Source organism: Mustelus asterias, chromosome 6 (assembly GCF_964213995.1).
Source record: "Mustelus asterias chromosome 6, sMusAst1.hap1.1, whole genome shotgun sequence".
NCBI classification, from domain to species: domain Eukaryota; kingdom Metazoa; phylum Chordata; class Chondrichthyes; order Carcharhiniformes; family Triakidae; genus Mustelus; species Mustelus asterias.
In genome coordinates this window covers 117343729-117367660 of record NC_135806.1, presented here as the reverse complement: position 1 = coordinate 117367660, position 23932 = coordinate 117343729, and the positions used below count along the sequence as shown (strand labels likewise).

General features: G+C 40.3%; 1 protein-coding gene across 6 annotated transcripts in view; it reads left to right on the top strand.

The window, feature by feature from the left end:
- The window catches only part of srek1 (splicing regulatory glutamine/lysine-rich protein 1), a 66120-nt gene that overhangs the window by 22876 nt on the left and 19312 nt on the right, over nt 1-23932 (top strand). For 4 of the 6 annotated variants that reach the window (XM_078215033.1, XM_078215030.1, XM_078215029.1 and 1 more), the window contains 6 exons: nt 2346-2458; nt 3060-3266; nt 6717-6895; nt 9356-9486; nt 11031-11121; nt 23086-23214. In XM_078215033.1, coding sequence (XP_078071159.1) covers nt 2346-2458; nt 3060-3266; nt 6717-6895; nt 9356-9486; nt 11031-11121; nt 23086-23214 — 850 coding nt within the window. Of the gene's footprint in view, nt 1-392; nt 2073-2345; nt 2459-3059; nt 3267-6716; nt 6896-9355; nt 9487-11030; nt 11122-23085; nt 23215-23932 lie in introns of those variants that run through there. The other 2 variants (XM_078215031.1, XM_078215032.1) reach the window with 2 other exon arrangements.

Below are 23932 nucleotides of genomic sequence, written 5' to 3'. Positions count from 1 at the left end.
CAGGGGTCAAGGAACAGGTCAAAAAAGACAGTACTGAAGTCACAAGATAATTGCCTTTACAGGGCAGGGAGTATTCGTGCTTTTTTCGTCCTTCCCTGTTCAATCACGGCTTCTCCTCGCTGTCAACTGACCTTCATCACTATTGTGCTGTGGACTGTTCCCAGGAGTATTTAACTGCAACCATCTGCAGCTGGCTTTCCTCCTGGCCACTGACCAGGTGATCCATTTGGCTGGCTGTTGGATAGAAAACTGATCCAAAAAAAACTATAATGCGGTCTAGGTTCAAAAGGATGTACATGTTTCTTCCCCTGCCAGGTTCCTTGGCCTCCCCTGCACTCTCTGTAAATATAGTAGCCATAGTATCAGCATTTTGAAAAGCCAGTCTTATTACTGGGTTTGTTGGGTTCAATAATGTATCAGAATGAGTTACAGCAGGAATAGCCAATGTTTTGTAGCTAATGGAATATCAAAATAATTCTATACTAACAAAGGATGCACAAGTTTAATTTTTTTAAATCCAATAACCTCTCTGATATTCTCATTATGACAAATTCTGTATATAAGAAACATAGACCAGCAGACATAGAAAAGCCATGAACCAGTTTATTAACACATCTATCATTTAACTACATGTAGTGACACACCAAATATTGTTGCAGTATGACTTGGCACCCATCTAATTTTTTAATCAAAATTTGCACTGTCTTCTCACATTTTGTTCGTTGAACCCCATTTCTCCTCTTCCCTTTTCTACAATTTCTACTTTTGCTCATTGTCCCTTACTTTCCAACACTTATCCATCCTACCATTTTGTCTCTACCTGCCTGCAGCTTTCTCTCATTTGATCATTCATTTATCACTCTATCATACTTGTTCCCTCTGTCTTTCTCATTTTACTTCTTTTGCTTTACTTATTACTTGCATCTCTCTTTTTCAGTGTTAATAGCAACAGTTAAGTCTTAATAACCTGAGCAGCGTATAGCTGCATGGGGGACAGGAATGGGCTTCTGCTTTGCTGCAGAAGCTTGTAAGACTAAAAGGATGTGCTTGTGGCAGTAGCAGCAGTTTTCTCACACCATCGTACCCATACCCTTTATCCTCACTCCTCCCTTTGGAGCATGCAAGGACCATTTGGTTGCTCAAAAGCTTTGTTTGTTGCAGCACTTCTGCTGGATAAAATTAATTAGTTATTTTATCAAAGGGTTGTGAAGCTCTTGTTTTTAACTCTTTCCATCACACCTCAAAATTGTCAGAAATATTAAGTCAAAGCCAGTTATTCCCTGGTAATCTTTCTGACCTTGATAACCTGGCTTCTATCTACAGGCAAGAGTCGAAGAATTATAAAATGCCACTGATCTGCAGAAGCTTAATTCAGTATTTGCCTGTTTATACCTCTTTTCCACATAGAATAATTTAGCAGTAATCTTAAAGGGACTCCGCTCTATCTTAGCAAGTAAAAATGAAAACTATACTCTAATCAATGCTACAGGAGATCAACTCTGAGTTACCTGGGTCAAGAAGAAAAGGACAGTTAAGTAACTCATCAAAGAAGCACTTCAGCTACAGAAGGGCTGCACACGATTTGAGCTGTCAGCTTTCCCCACCCAACCCCATCCCAGCTTTTTAGCACAGTAACTGGTGATCAGTTGACTGTAAAATAATTTGTGCTGATGCACATATATACTATTGTTCCATAGGCAAAGTAAACAGATGTGAAATTTTAGAGCTATAATTTATCATGGTATCCAGGACAAATTGAATTACGTGAAACAATATAATCTCATAAATAAACAATTATGGTGTCTTGCTGCGACTGTTTAACTGGTTTTTAATTTTTTAAAAAAAAATCAGTTCTTCGATTTTGGCTATGTCATTTTATTGGGGACTAAAAAAAAAGAATTTTAAAAAATGTTCTTCTTTTCTGTATCTGATGTTCTGTGTGCTAGTAGTGATGCAGCCAACATGAACGGTTGTCGTGTGTAACACAACTTTCGAACACTGAGAGTGATCGCCTGGGGAAAGCGTCCATGCTTGATATCGTATGGTACATGACCAATAAGTTTCAAGTACAGGTGACCATAGCTCAAAGTGTTAAATTATTGTCTACATTTTTAATTATTAAAACAACTTTTCCTGTAATATATGGTTGCTTACAGTTTTGACAGTTTTGCATTTTATTTTAATTTTATTACAGAGTAGGTTAAAAAGACATCTTTGTTTGTATGTTTTTGGAAGGATCTAGAAGTGAGCTCTCAGATTAGTCAATCTGTGCTTTTGAGATGGGAGAATAAACTTTTTTTTACTTGATTCCACTATCCTAAGTAATTGTTTTGTTTCTTTCACAGGTAAAATCCCAGATGAAGCCAAAGCCGTGTCCCTTTTGGCTCCTGCCGCTTCTACAGGATTGATATCTGGTGCAGGATTGCTCCCAGTCCCAACTTCAAACCCCCTTACTTCCGTATGTGACATTGTAACATTTAAAGTGCCTGTAAAACATTCCTTTCATATTTACATTGCAGTACAGTGGAAGCATAAATATAACTGACAAGCATAATATATGAAATTAGAGCAGCAACTGGATGGCCAGGTAGTTTTCTTTGTAAAATTCAGTATTAAACTTGTTTAAAGGGTAAGGGCAGCAGCCTATGAGGGGGAATTAGTGACCATTGGAAGCAAAGAAATTGGCAGCCATTGGCTGAGTTGGAACAAGAAATGCAACGTGGTGGAATTTGTATTGGGGAATGTGAATACAGCACCCTTCCCCACTTCTCTTCACCCCATCATTGGTCCATGCTCCAGAACTCACGGCCTAAACCCCTCGACCTCCCTCTCCTGCTTTAAGGCTTTCATTCAACCCACATCTTGGAGTAAGCTTGTGGTCACCTCTCCTAATAGTCTCCTTGCTCAGCTCGGTGTTGATTTTCTCTTGTAAGCTCACGTGTACATTCAGAATGTTAGGATGCAGCATGTTTTGAAACAAAATAGTTGATCTAAAAGAAATTGTTTAGTTCAATGAAAACATTTTGCTGACTAATTCCCAAATTACATTTTTTTGACAGATTACTACAGTTGAAGCAGTTGCGAGTACAATGGGAGCTGTTGTTGCTTCTGTCCCTTTTACTACACTGGGAGCACTGCAAGCGGGACTTGATCCTACCCTCACAGCATTAGGAATAAACTCTCAACCTCCAACAATGGGAAATGTGGACCCTTCCAAGATTGAAGAAATCAGAAGAACCATTTATGTTGGAAACTTGAACTCACAGGTAACTTGTTTAATTGATTTATATTGATAAAACTGTCAAGCTTTTAAATTCTCCCCTTCCTCGTAAAAATGTTTTCTGCTATTGAGAATTTAAATGAACTGGTACAATGGTTTCAACATCTATATTGAAATTATGTACACCAATCATTTGTTGCTATATGCTTGGAAATCACATGAATTGGCACCCAATTTAAATTAGCCTCAAGAAAGGGAGAGTCCATGTCATAGAGATCGCGAGATCTTAATTTGGTTTTGTTCGAGGTCAGCAATAAGTGCCTTTGCTTTACCACCGACCATGAAATTCAGGCCATTATCCTTTATGCTGTGTAATTGAGGATATTTACCAGGATTTGGAGAAAGCAGTCTAAATGCATAGTTACAGAGACATTTTTGGAAAGCTTCAATATATATTCTATTCCTTTCTCAAGTGCATTTTTATTTAGCTTCTCCATATATGTATCTAGACTAGTTGCCTGAACTACTACTATGGTAGCGAGGTCCACATTCTCGCCACACTTGGGAAAAGATGTTTCTTCCAAATTCTCTCTAGGATTTATTAGTAACTGTCTTATATTTGTGATCCCTAGTTCTAGTCTCCCCCACAAGTGAAAACGTTTTCAGTCAGCTTGTACTATCAAAACCTTTCATCATGAAATCATCTATGAAATCATCCCCTCAACCTGGAGAAAATGGCCTCAGCCTGTTCAGTGTTTCCTGATATGTATAACCTCTCAGTTCTGATATTCTAGTAAAGCATTTTCTACCTCTTCTCCAGTGCCTCAATTTTTTAATATAATGCAGAGACCAGAACAGTTCACAATACACCCAATTGTGATCTAACTGCAGTTCTGTACAACTTTGTTTTGCTTTTTAATTTGAGCCTTCTAGAAATGAATCCCATTGCTTTCCCTTTTTGATACCCCTATGAATCTGCTTTTAGTCATATGAGTATACATGTGAACAGATTAATTAGGAACACTAGTCAACTGTTTGGTTGCTTGGGCCTGCTCATCATTTGATAAGATCATGGCTGATCGGCTTGTGGCCTCCACTCTACTTCCCTTTCTACCCTTTGACTCCTTTGTCAAAAGGAATAGTTGGTGCATTTTTACTCCAGAGCGCTCTACTCCTGGTACCATGTCATGTTTCCCAACCGGAAACCATGGATGAACAGGGATATCCACTGCTTGCTGAAGTCCAGGTCTGAGGCGTTCAAGTCAGGCGACCCTGTCCTATACAAGAAAGTCAGATATGATCTACAGAGATCCATCAAAGATGCCAAAAGACAGTACCAGACCAAGCTAGAATCCCAGGCTAGCCACATGCACTCCCGCCGACTATGGCAAGGTCTCAAGACATAACAGACTACAAGATGAGGGCAGGTAAAATCATCGACTCCAATGCACCCCTCCCCGATGAGCTCAACGCATTCAATGCCCGTTTTAAGCAAGAGGCCAGCGAGAGCACATCCTCCATCTGGAAACTTTGGACGAACTGTATCTGAGATCACAATTGCCAACGTCAGAGCAGCCTTCTCGAAAGTCAACCCACGGAAAGCAACTGGCCCAGGTGGGTACCCAGACGAGCACTCGAGTCCTGCGCAGACAAGCTGGCGGGGGTATTCGCAGACATCTTCAAGCTCTCTTTATAGCAATCTGAAGTCCCCACCTGCTTCAAGAAGACAACGATCATCCCAATAGCAAAGAAAGTCCAGACAGCGTGCCTTAATGACTATCGTCCTGTGGCTCTGACATCCATCATTATGAAGTGCTTTGAAAGGTTAGTCATGGCGCAAATCAATTCCTGCTGCCTAGACTGCCTGGATCCAGTACAGTTCACCTATCGCCGCAGCAGGCGCACGGCAGCAGACACCATCACCCTGGAACACCTAGATAACAAAGGCACCTACGTCAGACTCCTATTCATACACTACATCTCAGTCTTTAACACCATTATTCCTACAAGACTCATCTCCATACTTTGTGGCCTGCGGCTCAGCTCCTCCCTCTGCAATTGGATCCTAGACTTCCTTACCCACAGACCGCAGTCAGTAAGGATGGGCAACAATACCACCTCCATGATCATCCTCCATATTGGTGCTCCACAAGGATATGTTCTCCGTCCCTTACTATATTCCTCATACACCTTTGACTGTATGGCCAAATTCCTCAATTTTCAAGTTTGCTGATGACACCACCGTTGTGGGTCAGATCTCAAACAATGACAAGACAGAGTACAGGAAAGAGATAGAGAATCTGGTGAATTGGTGCGGCGACAGTAATCTCTCCCTCAATGTCAACAAAATGAAGGAGACTTCAGGAAGTGTAGTGGAGGGCATGCCCCTGTTTACATCAATGGAGACGAAGTAGAAATGGTCGAGAACTTCAAGCTTTTAGGTGTCCAGATCGCCAACAAATTGTCCTGGTCCCTCCATGCAGACGCTATAATTAAGAAAGTTCACCAACCCCTCTAAGGAAATTTGGCATGTCTGCTACAACTCTCAACTTCTACAAATGCACCATAGAAAGCATTCTTTCCAGTTGTATCACAGCTTGGTATGGCTCCTGCTCTGTCCAAGACCACAATAAACAACAAAGGGTCGTGAACGAAACCCAGTCCATCTTGCAAACCAGCCTCCCATCCATTGACACTGTCTACACTTGCCGCTGCCTCGGAAAAGCAGCCAGCATAGTCAAGGACCCCACCCACCCTGGACATATCTCTACCACCTTCCGTTGGGAAAAAGATACAGAAGTCTGAGGTCACGTACCAACTGACTCAAAAACAGCTTTTTCTCTGGTGCCAGCAGACTTTTGAATTGACCTACCTCTCATTAAGTTGATCTTTCTCTACACCCTAGCTATGACCGAGCACTCTCTCCATTCCTTCCCTATGAACGGTATGCTTTGTCCGTATAGCATGCAAGAAACAATACTTTTCACTGTATCCTAATACATGTGACAATAATAAATCAAATCAAATTAATATGTATATTGATGTTTATTTGCTAAGTATGCAACCATTCTGCAAATTTGTTAATGTCCTCCTGCATTTTGTCTCACTCCTTCTCTGTATTCACTGCCACACCTCTCTTCCCCTGCCCCCGCCACCACCACCACCACCCCTTATTTCCCTGGCCAAAGATTTGGTATTGACCACTCATTTTGAAATTGTTGTTTTATTCCTAATTTTTTCTGTAAATTATGAATGTCACTGGTCCCAGCGCTGAGGCTTGAGTAATCTTCCTCAGCCCTAGAGCCAGCTCTGATTACCCACGCTCTAGTTCTACAGCACTTTTGTGCCGGTCTTCTGAAACATAGAACAGTTGAGCAGTGCTCCAAATCCTGGACTGGGATTGCAGGATTATTGCTGAATGAGTGGGTACATAATGGTGGGTGCATTCTTTTCTAACAGTGACAGTAATCATGTTACTTTTGTTTTTCCTTTGAAGACTACAACAGCAGATCAGTTACTAGAATTTTTCAGCCAGGTGGGCGAGGTGAAGTTTGTACGTATGGCAGGAGATGAGACACAGCCAACCCGATTTGCCTTCGTCGAATTTGCTGAGCAGCCTTCTGTACTACGAGCCTTGGCCTTCAATGGAGCCATGTTTGGGGACAGGCCTTTAAAGTAGGTTTTTAGTTGTTTAGATTATTGATTTAAAATAAGAACCAGCTGTTAACCTGAAGTGTGTACTATAAACCCAGAAATAGAGCATCAAACACTCATTAACAGCTGTCTGTGAACTTACCACTTCATTTTTTTACAGATATTCCTCCTCCCTCAAGTATTATTTTCATCTTTTGTTGTGCTATAGAATGTTGGATTTCAAATAAAAATTCCAAAGTGGAATTTTACCCCCATGTCTGGGAAAGCATTTATGAATATACAGTTTATGGGTTTAAGTTGGACAGATAGATTTAACAGGTATTGATTTAACATCTTGACTGAAAAGACATAATTTCCAACAATGCAACATTCTCCAGAAACAACTTCACATCATTGGAGTTGAACCCACAACCTTTGAGTCAAATGCAAGAATGTTTAGCTGGTACTGCAGGGAAAGTTTTGTACCTCTGGCACCAGTCTTGTTCAGGTTGATCTGGATATGTTGCATAATTTCCCTCAACTGTGTCCCTGTTGAGCCAGGCTTTTCACCAAGCCTAGAACAGAATATCTTGGAAGCAAATGGACTCTGAAATTTAATTTATCCCCTCCTATTCCAAAGTGTTGGATAGGTTAATCATAACAAACGTGATTATACTTCTATTTGGTGGGTCATGTTAGTTTAATCACCTGCTTGTCTTGTATCTAGAAATACAATAACTGCACACCTAACCACTGGTCTTGGAGCATTTTGCTGTTTTTTGAAATGTAACTTTTGGGTCTTAGGTTTGGGTAAAGTTGTGTGCCGCTGGCAAAATTCCACAATCTTCCAAAAGGCCTGCTAATTGCCTCCATAATTACTTTAATTGGCTTCCCATTGTTGACAGGCAAGTTACCATCATTGCTCTATACCTGTTTCCAAGATAAGTCAAGGAGGCAAGAACATGCCGGGAAGACATTTTCCTGAACGCTCAGAGCTGGAAAAATTCGCTTTGAGTTCACTGGAAGATTCTAGAAAAGGATAATCATTGAACATAAGAACTAGGAGCAGGAGTAGGCCATCAGGCCCCTCGAGCCTGCTCCGCCATTCAATAAGATCATGGCTAATCTTTTTGTGGACTCAGCTCCACTTAACCCGCCCGCTCACCATAACCTTTAATTCCTTTACTGTTCAAAAATTTATCTATCCTTGCCTTAAAAACATTCAATGAGGTAGCCTCAACTGCTTCACTGGGCAGGGAATTCCACAGATTCACAACCCTTTGTGTGAAGAAGTTCCTCCTCAACTCAGTCCTAAATCTGCTTCCCCTTATTTTGAGGCTATGCCCCCTAGTTCTAGTTTCACCTGCCAGTGGAAACAACTTCCCTGCTTCTATCTTATCTATTCCCTTCATAATCTTATATGTTTCTATAAGATCTCCCCTCATTCTTCTGAATTCCAATGAGTCTCCCAGTCTACTCAGTCTCTCCTCATAAGCCAACCCCCTCAACTCCGGAATCAACCTAGTGAATCTCCTCTGCCCCCCCTCCAGTGCCAGTATATCCTTTCTCAAGTAAGGAGACCAAAACTGTACACAGTATTCCAGGTGTGGCCTCACCAGCACCTTATACAGCTGCAACATAACCAAGCTGTTTTTAAACTCCATCCCTCTAGCAATAAAGGATAAAATTCCATTTGCCTTCTTAATTACCTGCTGCACCTGCAAACCAACTCCTTGAGATTCCTGCACAAGGACACCCAGGTCCCTCTGCACAGCAGCATGCTGCGATTTTTTACCATTTAAATAATAATCCATTTTGCTGTTATTCCTACCAAATGGATGACCTCACATTTGCCAACATTGTACTCCATCTGCCAGACCCTCGCCCACTCACTTAGACTTAATGCACTTGGGTTGTGCCCCAGGTGCATTTTCTGTTTGTTCATATAAATTGCTTTGTTGTGCATTATCAGAGAATCCAGTTAACAAAGGGAAGGTTTTTTCATGTTCTCTATAAGTTTTGGTCAAAGGAAGATGATTGTGAGACATGTTTTGTGTCTCAGTGGCACAGTGGTTAGCACTGCTGCCTCTCAGCGCCAGGGACCCAGGTTCAATTCCGACCTAGGGTCACTGTCTGTGTGGAGTTTGCACAATCTCCCCGTGTCTGCATAGGTTTCCTCCGGGTGCTCCGGTTTCCTCCCACACTCCAAAGAAAATTGCCCCTTAGTGTCAGGGGAACTAGGAGGGTAAATAGGTGGGGTTATGGGGATAGGGTCTGGATGGGATTGTTGTCGGTGCAGGCTTGATGGGCCAAATGGCCTCCCCCTGTACTGTAGGGATTCTATGATTCTAAGTCGGAAAGGATTGATAAAATTTACAAATGCTCTCTACTCTGAATTGACAGGGTGACTTTTAGGCCAGTAATTTACAAATGTGCCTTTCCAGAAGTGGCTTTGAATTCTTTGTTTAAAAGGATTTTTAAAAATGTATTTTTGGTGTTCAGGATCAATCATTCGAACAATGCGATTGTGAAGCCTCCTGAGATGACACCACAGGCTGCGGCCAAAGAGCTTGAAGAAGTGATGAAAAGAGTGAGAGAAGCCCAGTCCTTTATATCAGCAGTTATTGAACCAGGTATAATAAATGAGTATGAGTAAGAAGATCTCCGGTTTTCATGATTGATATTTCACATGAAACATTTTATCCACAGTAACTGTTTAATGAAATATTTACTTAACTACCTTTCACTGACTGTTGGTATTTTGGTTCATGCTTTGGGCCAAAATTAATGCTGAAGTGCTATATGTTTCTCTTCCCATTCCTACAAGGAAAAATGATAGTCACTCAAGCTGGGAGTTCAAATCAGCCCTTAGGGTAAATTTGATAATTAAATGTGCCAAAGTGAGGCAGTCACGAGGGAGTGTCATGAGCAGTTTGACAATCTGCATGTGGATATTTTCATTTAAAATAAGGCTTTTTACCGTAACAAGTTAACCAAATTGTTAGTTTTATTTGCTGAGGAAAATATAAATTTAATTTAATTACAGAAGAAACGGATGAGGTATTTGTCTTTTCAGTTTGTCAGTAGTTTGCTATCTAAAGAACAATGTAAACAGCAAGAGACAGTTTTTATTATTTGCTCTTGGGATGTAAGCGTCATTCCCAGGGCCAACATTTCTTGACCATCCCTGATTGTCTTTGAACAGGTGTGGTGAGTGCTACCAGCTGCATGAGGTACAATCCAGTACTGAGACATTTTAATACATTTCCTGCTTTACATATTTTTAATCATGTTTGAAGTGGGATATATATTCATAATATATTCTGAGTAACATTTGTGGCACACAAGTACCAGGAAATGACTGTCTCCAACAAGAGAGAATCTAACCATCACCCCTTGACCCTCAATACCATTACTATCCTCAGGTTTGCTATTGACCAGAAACTGAACTGGACTAGCCATATAAACACTGGCTACAAGAGCAGTTCAGAGACTAGGAGTCCTGCAGCAAATAGCTCACCTGACTCCCCAAAGTTTGCGCACAATCAGGTACAAGTCAGGAGTGTAATGGAATACTCTCCTCTTACCTGGATGAGTGCAGCTGCAGCAACATTCCAGAAGCTCGACACCATCCAGGACAAAGCAGCCCGCTTGACTGGCATCTCATCCACAAACATTCACTTCCTCCGACATCAACAAACAGTGATAGCAATGTGCATCATCTACAAGATGCATTGCAAGAACTCACTAAGGCTTCTTAGACAGCACCGTCCATATCCACAACTGCTAAAATCTAGAAGAACAAAGACAACAGACACACGAGAGCACCACTACTTGGAGGTTCCCCTCAAAATCACACACCATTCCTATTTGTAAATAAAGCACTGTTCCTCCACTGTTTATGGGCAAAATCCTGGAACTCCCTCCCTAACAGCACTATGGATGCCCCTATACCATAGAGGCTGCAATGGTTCAAGAAGGCAGTTCCCCACCATTTTTTCTGGGGCAATTGGGGATGGGCAATAAATGCTGGCCTAGCCAGCGATACGCACATCCCGTAAATGAATAGGAAAAAACGTTCTAGCTACATAAAAGGACCTGTGTCAGTGCTGTTGATTCTATTTATTCTATGTAACTTGCTGACTATTACTCATTGTATTTTTTATATTTACTTAAGTTGGGGAAAAGGAAGAGGATGATAAAAACAGAAGATCGCGATCCTATTCCCGATCGCGAAAGAAAAGATCTCGTTCTAGTTCAAAGCAAAGGTGAGGCATTATACAAAGTATGTTTACCTCAGATGTTTACTTCAGATATGGTTACTCTAAGGGTTTTGTATTTTATTGGATATTTTATCACCTGATATATGCAGATGTTTGTTAAAACATAAATCCCCAAGTCATTTCTAATTATAGTAACCTAGAAAAATGAAGACCACAATTAATTTCCTTACCTGGCAATCAACTTATTATCAACTCGTTTTCTTACTGTCATGTCTTGCATTGTGTCCATTTTTTCAAAAGCCCGCTGCTTTTCAGTATATATTTATGATGCATTATTGTGCTGTGCCATTTTATTGCAATTCTCAATCTTTTTTTTAAAGCGGAATGAATATAATATATATGTGAAAGCCTGCATGCAATGAAAATTTAGGCATTTAGCAGTTAAAATATTGATTTATGGCTAGGTGATGGTTAAGCAAGTATAATAATGCAATGACACATAGTTTCACATAAAATGCAAATGATTTGCAAAGAGACAACTTTTGACCAACATGTGCAATCATAATTACTATGCTATAATTTTCTGAGAAGAAGCAAAAATGCAAGTTTAAGATCTTGTAAAAGATAGAATTTGTATTGTGTAAATGTTTGACATGGATATTGCCATTATTTTCTGGAAGCATCTATAACTATGTAAAGTGGTTTAGCACAAATGTTTATTGGCATTTTATTTGAAGCTGTGTACTGGGTTGAGCTTCTCAGCATTGAATCAGCAAGAATTGAAAATGCTGATCACTATTGAACACTGAGACTGGCCACTGGATACTGTAGTTTTCTGGTGAGAAGTGGGATCTGAAATTGCAAAAATATAAACTTAAAACTCTGTCCTCTGATAATTATTTGAAGTTTGCAGAGACCAAAATCAGCCAGGGTTCAATTTAATCAAATCTTGCACTGTTCAAATAGTTGGATATAATTCATCCCAAATGTTTGTTTTAATATTTTGATTTATTCTCAGATAAAGGCAGAGGAATAATCATATTACGCATTCTGATGAATCCATAATAAGTAATCATTTTATATCAGACATTCAACATATAAAAATCGTATCCATTATTTTTATAGTTGTTTCATTTTTTTAAGCTGACTGGTTTACACAGGGAAACACTGGGCAGAGGGCTGGGCTGGGAAATGGCATACTTGCATCTGAATAGTTTTGGTTACCATATAGCCATACTATCTTACAAATGCTTCCTCCTAACTCTTTTCAGTACTTAAGTTGTTGTCCTGTTTTGTGCCTGTAGACTGATGTAATTCGAAAAGCCTCCCTCTTGAAAAAGTGATTGTGATGATGAATTTCAAAACTGTTGTCTATTATTTTGGTTTTTAGTATCATCTTGGTAGATTTTCTAATACCTATGACATTAAAGAAACATTACTTCCTGGCCCCTTTACAAAATTTGAGTATTATGTTTAATGAATACTGCCTCATATTTCTCAGCGACCTTTCTGTGATGAACCCTGAATGAAGATTTGCATTTTTACAAAAATTGAAAAAGTTAAAGATCTGTTTTGTGCAGCATTCCTCTAATTGGTAAATAATAAATTAGCCTGCCATTTTGTGGTATTTTCTTTCCCCTAACTGCAGCTGGAAGTAACTTGCTGAAACATGATACTCAGTGAGTACGATGGCGTTATGCAGGCTACCTCCATGAACTCAGAATGGCTGATCTGATGATACATGTGAGAGAAATTACAGGTTTTTGCTTGTCTTTCTTTTCAAGATCTTGAATTAGCCACAGTAAGAGTGACATAACTGCACTGTTTGAAACTTACTTCCAAATTCCTTTGATAGTAATTTTACTGTGTAAGCTTCTAAAGCGAGTTTAAAATAACAAAGAAGTTGGAGAGAAAATGTAGAAGAATCTTGTAAAAGCAGATTTAAAAAAATAACTGAAATACATTAATGAATATTAGTAAATGGCTTACAGGGGAGTTTCAGTAGCAAGCCATTGAATATGGAATTTGTCCCAGAAAATTATTACTCTTGATCGAATGTTATAGCAATAAGTGTGAATGAAACATGTCATTTGGAGATTGGCTGGCTTGGTTTGAATAGCAGCAATGGAGGTTTAAATGGTGGTTGTGGAGTTTGTCTGCATGCTTTCTAAGAGTTAAGAAGATTCTTTCTAAGAGCTGTATTTTGGATGACTGAATGAATTGGGTGCAGCCAACTGTGAAATAGATTTTGCATTTTTTTGTGGAAGGGTTGATAGTATAAATGGTGTCTCTGTCTGCTTCTCTTTGTCTCTCTCTCTCTCTGCTTTCTTCTATTCTCTTAGCAATGAGCACCAAATATCTCTTGTGTGTATTGAGTATGCACTTCTAATAACTGGGATAAATTCAATTTTCAGTGACTTACTAACCAATATTTTGTTTATACCTCAAATGTTTTGGTTATAAAATACAAAAAAATTAAGAATTCACTTATTTTGGTTGGTAGATACTGCTTGTTTTTATGTGAAACCAATTATATCTCTCAGATTTGATTTATTTTGAAAATCCTGTTTCAGGGTAGCAACGTCACAATGAAGAAAGCCCAGTGATACACTTGATTTCAATCTGGAATAGTAACCATCCTGTTTTCCTGTTGTAGCATTTAGACGCTCCTTTAAATTAAACCAGTATCCTCCCCTCAACCACCTCCTGTTGAGCAACCTCTGTAAACAACAATTTTCTGTCTTGTGTATTCATTTCTGTTCTAAACGTCTCCTTTACAAGCATGAACGGATGGTTTCTTGTCCTGGTATATAAAAATATTAATTTGAGTTCACTTTTCTGAATCCTGAAGATATTTTCTTCATTGTTTGGTCTTCAAATGTGGGCGACAATGTCAAAGTGGCACAGTGGTTAGCACTACTGCCTCACAGCGCCAGGGACCCGGGATCGATTCCTGGCTTGGGTCACTATCTGTGTGGAGTCTGCATGTTCTACCCGTGTCTGCATGGGTTTCGTCCGGGTGCTCCAGTTTCCTCTCATAGTCCGAAAGACGTGCTGGATAGGTACATTGGCCATGTTAAATTCTCCCTCCGTGTACCTGAACAGGTGCTGTAGTGTGGCGACTAGAGGATTTTCACAGTAATTTCATTGCAGTGTTAATGTAAGCCTACTTATGACACTAATAAAAATAAAATAATTTTAAAAAGCAGCATTTATTGCCTGGCTCTTGTTGTGCTGAGGGCATTAAGAATAAGCATCATAGTACAAGACTGAGGTCATTTAGGTTAGACTATGTAGGAATGCCAAATTATAGTCACTGAAGGAAGTTATTGGACAAGTTGAGTATTCAATTCAGTTTCACAACTTGGCAGGATTTAAACTCACCCTGTGCATTGCTAATTCAGTGCCATAGCCACAAAACTACCATGCTCATACCAGATTCGTTCTGAAACAGCTGTTTTTGAGCTGAAGATCTCTGGCTTTTCAAAGCATTTAACCTAGATTATCTGTTTATATTGAGATAATGCTTGTTTTTTTGCATTGTCTCTGCAGCTTGGATGGTCCCTCAAATAGTGGAGACTAAAATGCATTCAGTACTCTTGACCTTGGCCTGGAACATTGAGTACCCTGATCACCACAATAGATTCAACGTGACTTTTGGGGGAAACGAAAACAGAAAATGCTGGAAAATCTCAGCAGGTCTGACAGCATCTGTGGAGAGAGAACAGAGCCAACGTTTCGAGTCTAGATGATCCTACGTCAGAGCTCTGATGAAGGGTCATCTAGACTCGAAACGTTAGCTCTATTCTCTCTCCACAGATGCTAAGATTTTCCAGAATTTTCTGTTTTTGTTTGATTCCAGCATCTGCAGTATTTTGCTTTCATCTTAGTCATTTCTGGGGAATTTGAACTCAGCTAATTTAGCCACAGTACCCATTAACACCTTTGCCTTTTGATCACGTGGTGCTGTGTTGATATCGTGAGGAGGGGAGCTCTGCAACCGGGGAAAGGGGGTGAGCAGGGGGAACTCTGCAGAGTCCAGTAACACCAAGGACCAAAGTGGACATGTGTGGACCGCAGGAAATGGTTGAGGTTCTCAATGAATATTTCTCCTCTGTGTTAACTGTGGAGAAAGACTTGAGAACCTGGGAAAGTTAGTGGTGATGTATTGGGGACTGTTCGTATTACAGTAGAGGAGGTGATGTGTTAAAATGTATGAAGGTGATAAATCTCCTGACTCTGACCAGGTATATCCAAGAACATGCGTGAGGCTAGAGGAGAAATTGTGGGAGCCTGGCTGAGATATTTGCATCATTGTTAGCCACGGGTGAGGTACCAGAAGACTGGAGGGTAGCAAATGTTGTGCCCTTACTTAAGAAGGGCTGCAAAAAAAAAACCTGAGAATTATAGACAGGTAAGCCTAACATCTGTGGTGGGTACGTTACTAGAGAGGATTCTGAGGGGTAAGATATACAGGCATTTGGAAAGACAGGGTTTGATTGGGAGTGCTCAGCACGGCTTTGTGCATGGGAGATCATGCTTTACAAATTTGTTTGAGTTCTTTGATGCAGTGACCAGGAAGGTTGATGAGGGCGGGGCAGTAGACATAGTCTATATGGACTTCAGTGAGGCCTTTGATAAAGTTCCACATGGTAGGCTTTTCTGGAAGGTTACATTACATGGAATCCAAGGAGAAATGGCAAATTGGATATACAATTGGCTTAATGGTAGGAAGCAGAGGGTAATGGTGGAAGGATGCTTGTCGGACTGGAGGCCTATGCCTTGGGGGTCAGTGCTGGGCCCATTGGTGTTTGTTATCTATATCAACGATTTGGATGAGAATGTACAAGGCATGATCAGTAAGTTTGCAGATGACACTAAAATAGGTGATATAGTAGACAGTGAAGAAGGTTATCAAAAATTGCAGCAGGATCTTGATCAGCTGAGGAAGTGAGCCGAGAAATGGCAAATGGAGTTCAATACAGATAAGTGTGAGGTGTTGCATTTTGGAAAGTCAAATCAAGGTAAGACTTTCACAGTGAATGGTAGGACTTAGAGAGTATCGTGGAACAGAAGGACCTTGGAGTTCAGGTGCATGGTTTTCTAGAGGTGGAGTCACAGGTAGATAGGGCAGTGAAGAAGGCTTTTGGCATGCTGGCCTTCATCAGTTGGGGCATTGAGTATAGAAATTGGGACGTTAATGTTGCAGTTGTACCAGACATTGGTGAGGCCACACCTGGAGTATTGTGTTCAGTTTTGGTCACTTTGCTATGGGAAAGATGTTATTAAACTGGAGAGAGTGCAGAAGAGATTTACAAGGATGTTGTCAGGACTCGAGGGACTGAGTTATAGGTAGAGATTGGACAGGCTAGAACTTTTTTTCTTTGGAGCGTAGGAGTCTGAGGGGTGATCTTATAGAGGTGTATGAGATCATGAGAGGCATGGATAGGGTGAATGCACTCAGTCTTTTTCCCAGGGTTGGGGAATTGAGAACTAGAGGCGTTAAGTTTAAGTTAAGATGGAAAAGGATTAATGGGAACCTGAGAAGCAACTTTTTTACACAGAGGATGGTACCTATGTGGAATGAGCTGCCAGAGGAAATGGTTGAGGCAGGGACATTGACAAAATTTAAAAGACATTTGGACAGATACATGGATTGGAAAGGTTTAGAGGGATATGGGCCAAATGCAGGCAAATGGGGTTAGCTTAGATGGGTATTTTGTTCGGCATGGACCAGTTTGGGCCTAAGGGCTAGTCTCCGTGACATTGATTCTATGAATACCCTTTCCAATTTGCCATTTTTTGTGGCAAGTCCTGTTTCAATGTGGAGCAATTAGTAACACTTCTAATACCTCAAATGCATGAGACAATGTCGCTTAGTTTGAATTTCAAATAAATTTTATTAGTATAACATTGTAAAAAACGTTACTTCATTTACTTTTTGTGGACAGAGTTCTTCAGTAAAAGATTTTTTTGTAACTAGCAGTAAAGGCTGATTCTGCTATTTGATCATTTCCAAAAGTTAAAATATTTTTGTGTAAAATAGTACAACATCTTGAAAGTTATATTATAGCCTATTGAAATTGTAATGCACAATGGAAATGTATATTCATTGGCACTCATCCAAGAACATTAACTTGGCAGTTATGACATTAAACAGGACACACTAACCACTTTGCTAGACTTTGATTAATGAGCTGACTTGTTCAGTTGAAAATGGGCAAATTATAATTAAGATCCTAATGAAAAAATAGGTGATGGGTTAGCTATCCCATTACTCAATTCTTGGTTTCAACTGTACTGCTATTATAACCAGACGTTGCATGTCTGATTTACGTGCCTTGTCATGGTTCATAAGTAGGAGGAAAGTTTCTCAGGAATAATGGCTGTGCTGCTATGTGACATATTGTTGCTGAAATATTCACAGTGACAGAGACATGCATGGAGTTCAGTCATTGACGGAGCGTGATCCAGTAAAAAACTTAGGTTTTCACCAAAATTGGATCATTCTGAACATGTCCTTTTCCGGAGGGAATTCTCAGAAGGTTATTTTGTTTGAAAAATATACTAGAAATTGGCATTATTGAATTGTGCATCTATTCTGTCCTGATAAACTTGTTACAACAGTTCTGAAGGTTTTCACTAAACATGATAATGGGTATTCATTCAATTTTTTAAACTTTGACACAAATTCTTAGTGAGTGTGACACCATACCTACATTTGTAACCTCAGTAAATTAAAGCCCTTCCCAATTGCAACCAAAGCCATATGTGCATTTCTCCTATCCGTTACTGATTCTGCATTTAATTGGTGGGACCCCACTGCTTGGCTGTTACATCATGTAAATATTATGGTAAATTTGCTGCATGCAAAATATACTGAAACTTCAGCGCTATTGAACAACACACATTAGTATTGTGCAAAATCAGCAGCATGCCGAAAAATATCTGTTTAGCAAAATATGTTCTGAAATTAACTTGTGAAGATTAAAATAATTTACTCCTAAACAATGCAGTTGTAATATTTAAATTGAGATACTTTTGAAAATGAGACTAGTTTATCACTATGAATTGAGTCCAGATTTTGTAATGGTTTTGTGATATTTTTCCAACTGTCAGTTCTTTTTTCGGATTGTTCAGATTTCTATTATTTAGTCCGCTGCATTAGGGGTGCAAATTCAACAATCCTTTATCAGGAGAAGCGTTGTGAATTGGTATGGCTGACTTGCATGTCAGATTCTCCAATCCCTGCTCCCATTTAAGTGAGATTCTGCATCGGGGTGGAGGAATCGTACAAAATGTTTTGGTCTTTTTTTTTATCAATGGGTGACAAGTTCCTCCCTTTAAAATTTTGGCAGTGCTCTAGACAATGTTGTTTCTTAGTGACATCACAAGGTTATCTATATTACTTTTCATCTAGAAATTATGACAGGAAAGACACTGTCAGTTGTACTGCTCATATATTGCTGCAACAGTAGATCTCTGCTTCAGATATTGAAACTCTGCTGTATCACTACAGCACATCTCTTTTTTGCACTGTCTATATTTCGTACAATCAAACTGCACCAAATTGTGAGTGTTAAGAAAGGGATATGTGTGAATGCTGCTTGCCCTGAGATAAGAATCATCTCACACAGGGGTAAGATATGCAGGCTGACACTGAGAGAAACTTCTGGCCACATCATCAACAAGATCACCTACTTCCACCTACATAAAAACACAAAGTAGGAACAAGAAAAGGGCATTTTCACCACCGAGCCTACTTCACCATTCAATAAGATCATGGCTGATCTGAGGGTGGTCTTAATTCCACTTTCCTGCTTGTCCCTATTACCATTGATTCCCATGGAGATCAAAAATCCATCTAATTCAGCCTTGAACATATTCAATGACCTAGCCACATTTGCTCTTTGCGGTATAGAATTCCAAAGGTTAGTGACCTTCTTAGAGAGAGAAATTCTCTTAATCTTCTTAAATGGGAGACACCTTAATTTAAAACTGGCCCCAAGTTTTGGAATCTCCCCATCAACATCCATCCTGTCAACCCCTTCAGAATTTTATGGCTTAATAAGATCACCGCTCATTCTTCTAAATTCCATAGAGAATAGGCCCAGTCTTTCCTCATAAGACAACCCCTTAATCCCAGGAATTACCTTCTCTGAATTGTCTCTCGTGCAATTAAATCCCTCCTTAAGTAAGGAGACCAAGATTACGCAGTACTCCAGGTACAGTCTTGGCAGTGCATTTGCTGTTGCAGTAAGATTTCCTTATTTCTTTCCCATCCCCTTTGCAATAAAGGCTATAATTCAAGTTTACCTTCACAATTAGAATCATACAGTGCAGGAAAGGTCCTTCGGCCCATCGAGTCTGCATTGACATGTGAGAAACACCTGACCTCCCACCTAATCCCAGCACTTGGCCCATAGCCTTAAGTGTTATGATGTGTCAAGTGCTCATCCAGATACCTTTTAAAGGATGTGAGGCAACTCACCTCTACTGCTCAGCCAGGCAGCACATTCCAGACGATCACCATCCTCTGGGTAAAAAAAGTTTCTCCTCACATCCCCCCCCAAAACCTCCTTCCCCTCACCTTCAACCTATGTCCCTTCATGACTGACCCTTCAATTAAGGGGAACAGCTGCTCCTTATCCACTCTGTCCATGCCCCTCATAATCTTGGACACCTCGATCAGGTCACTTCTCAGTCTTCTCTGCTCCAACAAAAACAACCCAAGCCTTTCCAACCTCTCTTCATAATTTAATGTTCCATCCCATGCAGCATCCAGGTGAATCGCCTCTGCAACTCCTGTGCAATCGCATCCTTCTTATAATGTGGCCACAGTGCCTTCATACTAACATTTTGTGATTCATGTACGAGGACCTTCAGATCAATTTGTACTGCAGATTCTGAAGTCTCCATTTAAAAAAAATTCTGCTATTTTGTTCTCGCCAAAGTGGAGAATCTCACTTTCCCACATCCAACTCCATCTGTCAAATATTTGCCCACAAAAACCTGAAACGCTCTGCGGGCTTGTAACTTCATCTCTGCCCCACCTTAGCTCATCTGCTACTTGCATCCCCATCTGCTACCTCTGGACTTGACTGTTCCATAGGTGGACAGCCCTATAACCCTCCAATTTCTCTGCACTCTTCCAGTTCTGGCTTCTTGTGCATCCACTGTCATCACTCCACCTTTGGTTGCCATGTCTTTGTCTATGTAGGCTCTTAAGCTCTGGAATACACTCTGTAAATTTCTCCACCCCACTCCTTTGCTCTCTTCCTTAAAGATGCACTTTAAAACCTACCTCTTTGACCACCTGTCCGACTTTTCCCATTATGTGTCTCAATGTCACATTTTGACTGATTAACATACCTGTAAGCACCTTGTGATATTTCACCATGCTAAGGGTGCTATACGAATGCAAGTTGTTAATTTTGAATGCCTACTGGATTTGCAGCTGCTTTCCTTCATGTTTTCTCTCATGGCTTGTTTTGCTTATCAAATCCAATTCATATCATCCATCGGCTATTCTCTTCTAAGGTGTATGAAGAGGAAAATGTATCATCGTGCTTATTGAACTGTTCCTGCTGCGAATCTGCAATGTTAACTGGGCTACCCCATTAATTTAATCAGAGTTTCACATTCTGCATCGGGCCATGGCACTCACGATATAATGTGTCCTCAGATTTATTTTCATGAAGATGTTAATTCATATTGAGGTATAAGATACAATATCCTTTCATAGTGTCCGTTTTTCCCATGTGAACCTGAACAATGAGTGTCGGCAACATATTTGACCATAGTGCAGACATTGCAGCTGATCCCAATCCTATCCTTATCAATCTCATAGAATGGTTGCAGCACAGAAGTCTATTGACCTATCATGTCTGTGCCAGTTCTCTACAGGAACAACTTGTCTAGTCCCACTCCCCAAGCTTTCCCCAGTGTACTTACAGATTATTTTCTCTACACATTGTCCAATTATCTTTTGAAAGCCACAATTGAATATTCCTCCATTGCATTCTTAGGCAGTGCGTTCCAGTGCACATGTTGCATTACAAAAAGTTTTTCTTCATATCGCTGTTCCTCCTTTTGCCAATACCTGCCAATTGGTGCCCTCTGGTTTGCGATCCTTCCATAAATGGAAATATTCCAGCTTCTCCAATCTGTCCACAAAAATTCCTCATCCCCGGAATCATTCTTGTGAATCTTTTCTGCTCTGTCTCTAATGCCTACACAAAGTGTGGTGCCCAGAACTGGACACAATATTCCAGTCGAGGTTTATACAGGTTTATCTTAATTTCCTTGCTTTTGTACTGAATGCCCCATTTATAAAGACTAGGATTCCATAAGCTTTATCAACCAAGTTGCCCTGCTACCACAAATGATTTCTACACAATAACCCCAAGTCTCTCTGCTCTTACACCCCCTTTAGAATTCTAACCGTTGGTATATTGCCTCTCCATGTTTTTTCTGCCAAAATGAATGACTTCACACTTCCCTCTGTCACTTGCCCACTATTCCACCAGCCTGTTCATGTGCTCCTGAAGTTTATCCCTATCCTTTTCACAGTTCGCAATACTTCTATGTTTTGTGTATTCTCCAACTTTGCAATCAAGGTCCAGGTCTCAAATAGAAATTAGAAAAAGTAGGGATCCCAACACCAACCCCGGCATATACTTTCATAGAATAGAATCCCTAGAATGCAGAAGACGGCCATTTAGCCCATTGAGCCTGCACCGACGATAACCCCACCCAGGCCTTAACCCTGTAAACCCTCGTATTTAACATGTTAGTCCCCCTGACACTAAGGGGCAATTTTATATGGCCACTCAGCCTAACCTGCACATCTTTGGACCGTGGGAGGAAACTGGAGCACCCGGAGAAAACCCACGCAGACACAGGGAGAATGTGCAAATTCCACACAGACAGTAATCCAAGGCCGGAATTGAACCTGGGTCCTTGGCGCTGTGAGGCAGCAGTGCTAACCACTGTGCCACCTTGCCGCCACTTTGACACTTTGTTTCTTGTCACTCAGTGGTCAATTTCGCATTCATGTTGATACTGTCCCTTATATTCCACGGGCTCTAACTTTGCTAGAAAGTTTGTTATGTGGCACTCTTTCAAATGCCTTTTGGAAATCCGTGTACACCACGTCAAATGTATTACCTTCAACAGCCCTCGCTGTTAACTCATCAAAAAGTCAAGCAAGTTAGTTAGCAGTTTACCCTTAATAAATATGATTTGGTTTTTCTTAATTAATCCACATTTGTTAAGGTATGTTAATTTTGTCCCTAAATTATTTCCCACCACTGAGGTTAAACTGACTTGTCTGTAATTGCTGGGCTTATCCTTACACCCCTTCTTGAGCAAGGGTGCAACATGTGCAATTCTCAGTCCTCTAGCACCAACCCATGGGGGATTGGAATATCCTGGCCTGTGCCCCTGCAGTTTCCACCCTTCCTTCCCTAATTGAATGGAACTCATCCGATTCTGGTCACTTATTGATGGCAATTGGGAGCTTGAATTATTGCTGATATTTCCTCTTTTCTATGCATGAGTACTGCGGTTTATTGTGATGCTCTACTATCAGTTAAAATATTAATCCCTGAGTAAGCATCACTTGGAGGACACTTGCACACATCAAAGGTTAGATATGGACTCTAGAAACCAGTTACTGCGATATTCCATGCCGCTTATTACATTGCTCTCTGTGTTCATGGGGGGAGTATGCATTTCATAGCCATCTACTTAACGATGACTGGATTGCTAAAAATGTCTGTACTTGGTTGTTTCATCACAAACAGTTTTTTAAACTGGAATGTTTGAAACGACAGTACTTTGAAACAAAGAGTGTTTTATTTTATTTCAATTCAAAGTGGTTACAAGGCTGGTCACTAATTTTTCTGCTTTTTCTAAAATAAAAAATCTGCATGCATTCAAATTTTGAATCTCTTTGTAATTGTGTTGTTTTTTAAAAAAAACTTTATTCCCACCTTTATTCTTCAGGTGCTCCAGAAGTAGGTCGCAACACAGATCTCCCTCAAGACACAAAGACAGGCGTGATTCTAAGAGTCCTCATTCGAAGCGTTCACAATCAAAAGACAGACAGCAATCAAAAAGTTGTTCCCCATCAAGGTAAACATCCATTATTGTTTTAAATCTAAGGAGCTAAGCTTCCAACTTTCTCTTTTCAGTCTTCAATTTTAATACTTGGTTTGGTACCCAGACAGCACCTTACAACTGGATCCTATCCAGAAACTCTCAGCTAGAACATCAGTGAGCACTTTAATAGGTCTAATGCTTCACCCTGCCTTGCAACTGAATAGCATTGTAGCTGAATTTCTTGTATGGTTTTTCAGGTGGTTCCAGCTGACTTTGCCCAAAGGTGGTGAACCACTGTAAATTGCATGCTATTGAACATTATAACCCTATGTATTTAATTTCCCGCTCTGGCAGTTCGTGAACAAACTTGCGAAACAAAACTGGTGCTACACCTATCAGAGTTGCAGTGTTGATGCCGGCATTACTAAGAATTGGTTTTTATTTTTGCTTTTAAATTAGATTGGTTTTGCTGCCAGAGTACTTGTTGCAGAATGCTGCTGGTTTCTTATACTGAATGATTTTCTGCTTTTTCTGAAAAAAAGACTATTTTCAGTACAATGCTAGCTTCCATCTGGTGTTATGGCTTATTTGGAGGATGTTGAGGAGAAATGGCTGGAGTCTCCTTTACAACTTGTGAATTAATGTTAGGGGCGGCACGGTAGCACAGTGGTTAGCACTGCTGCTTCACAGCTCCAGGGACCTGGGTTCGATTCCCGGCTTGGGTCACTGTCTGTGGAGTTTGCACATTCTC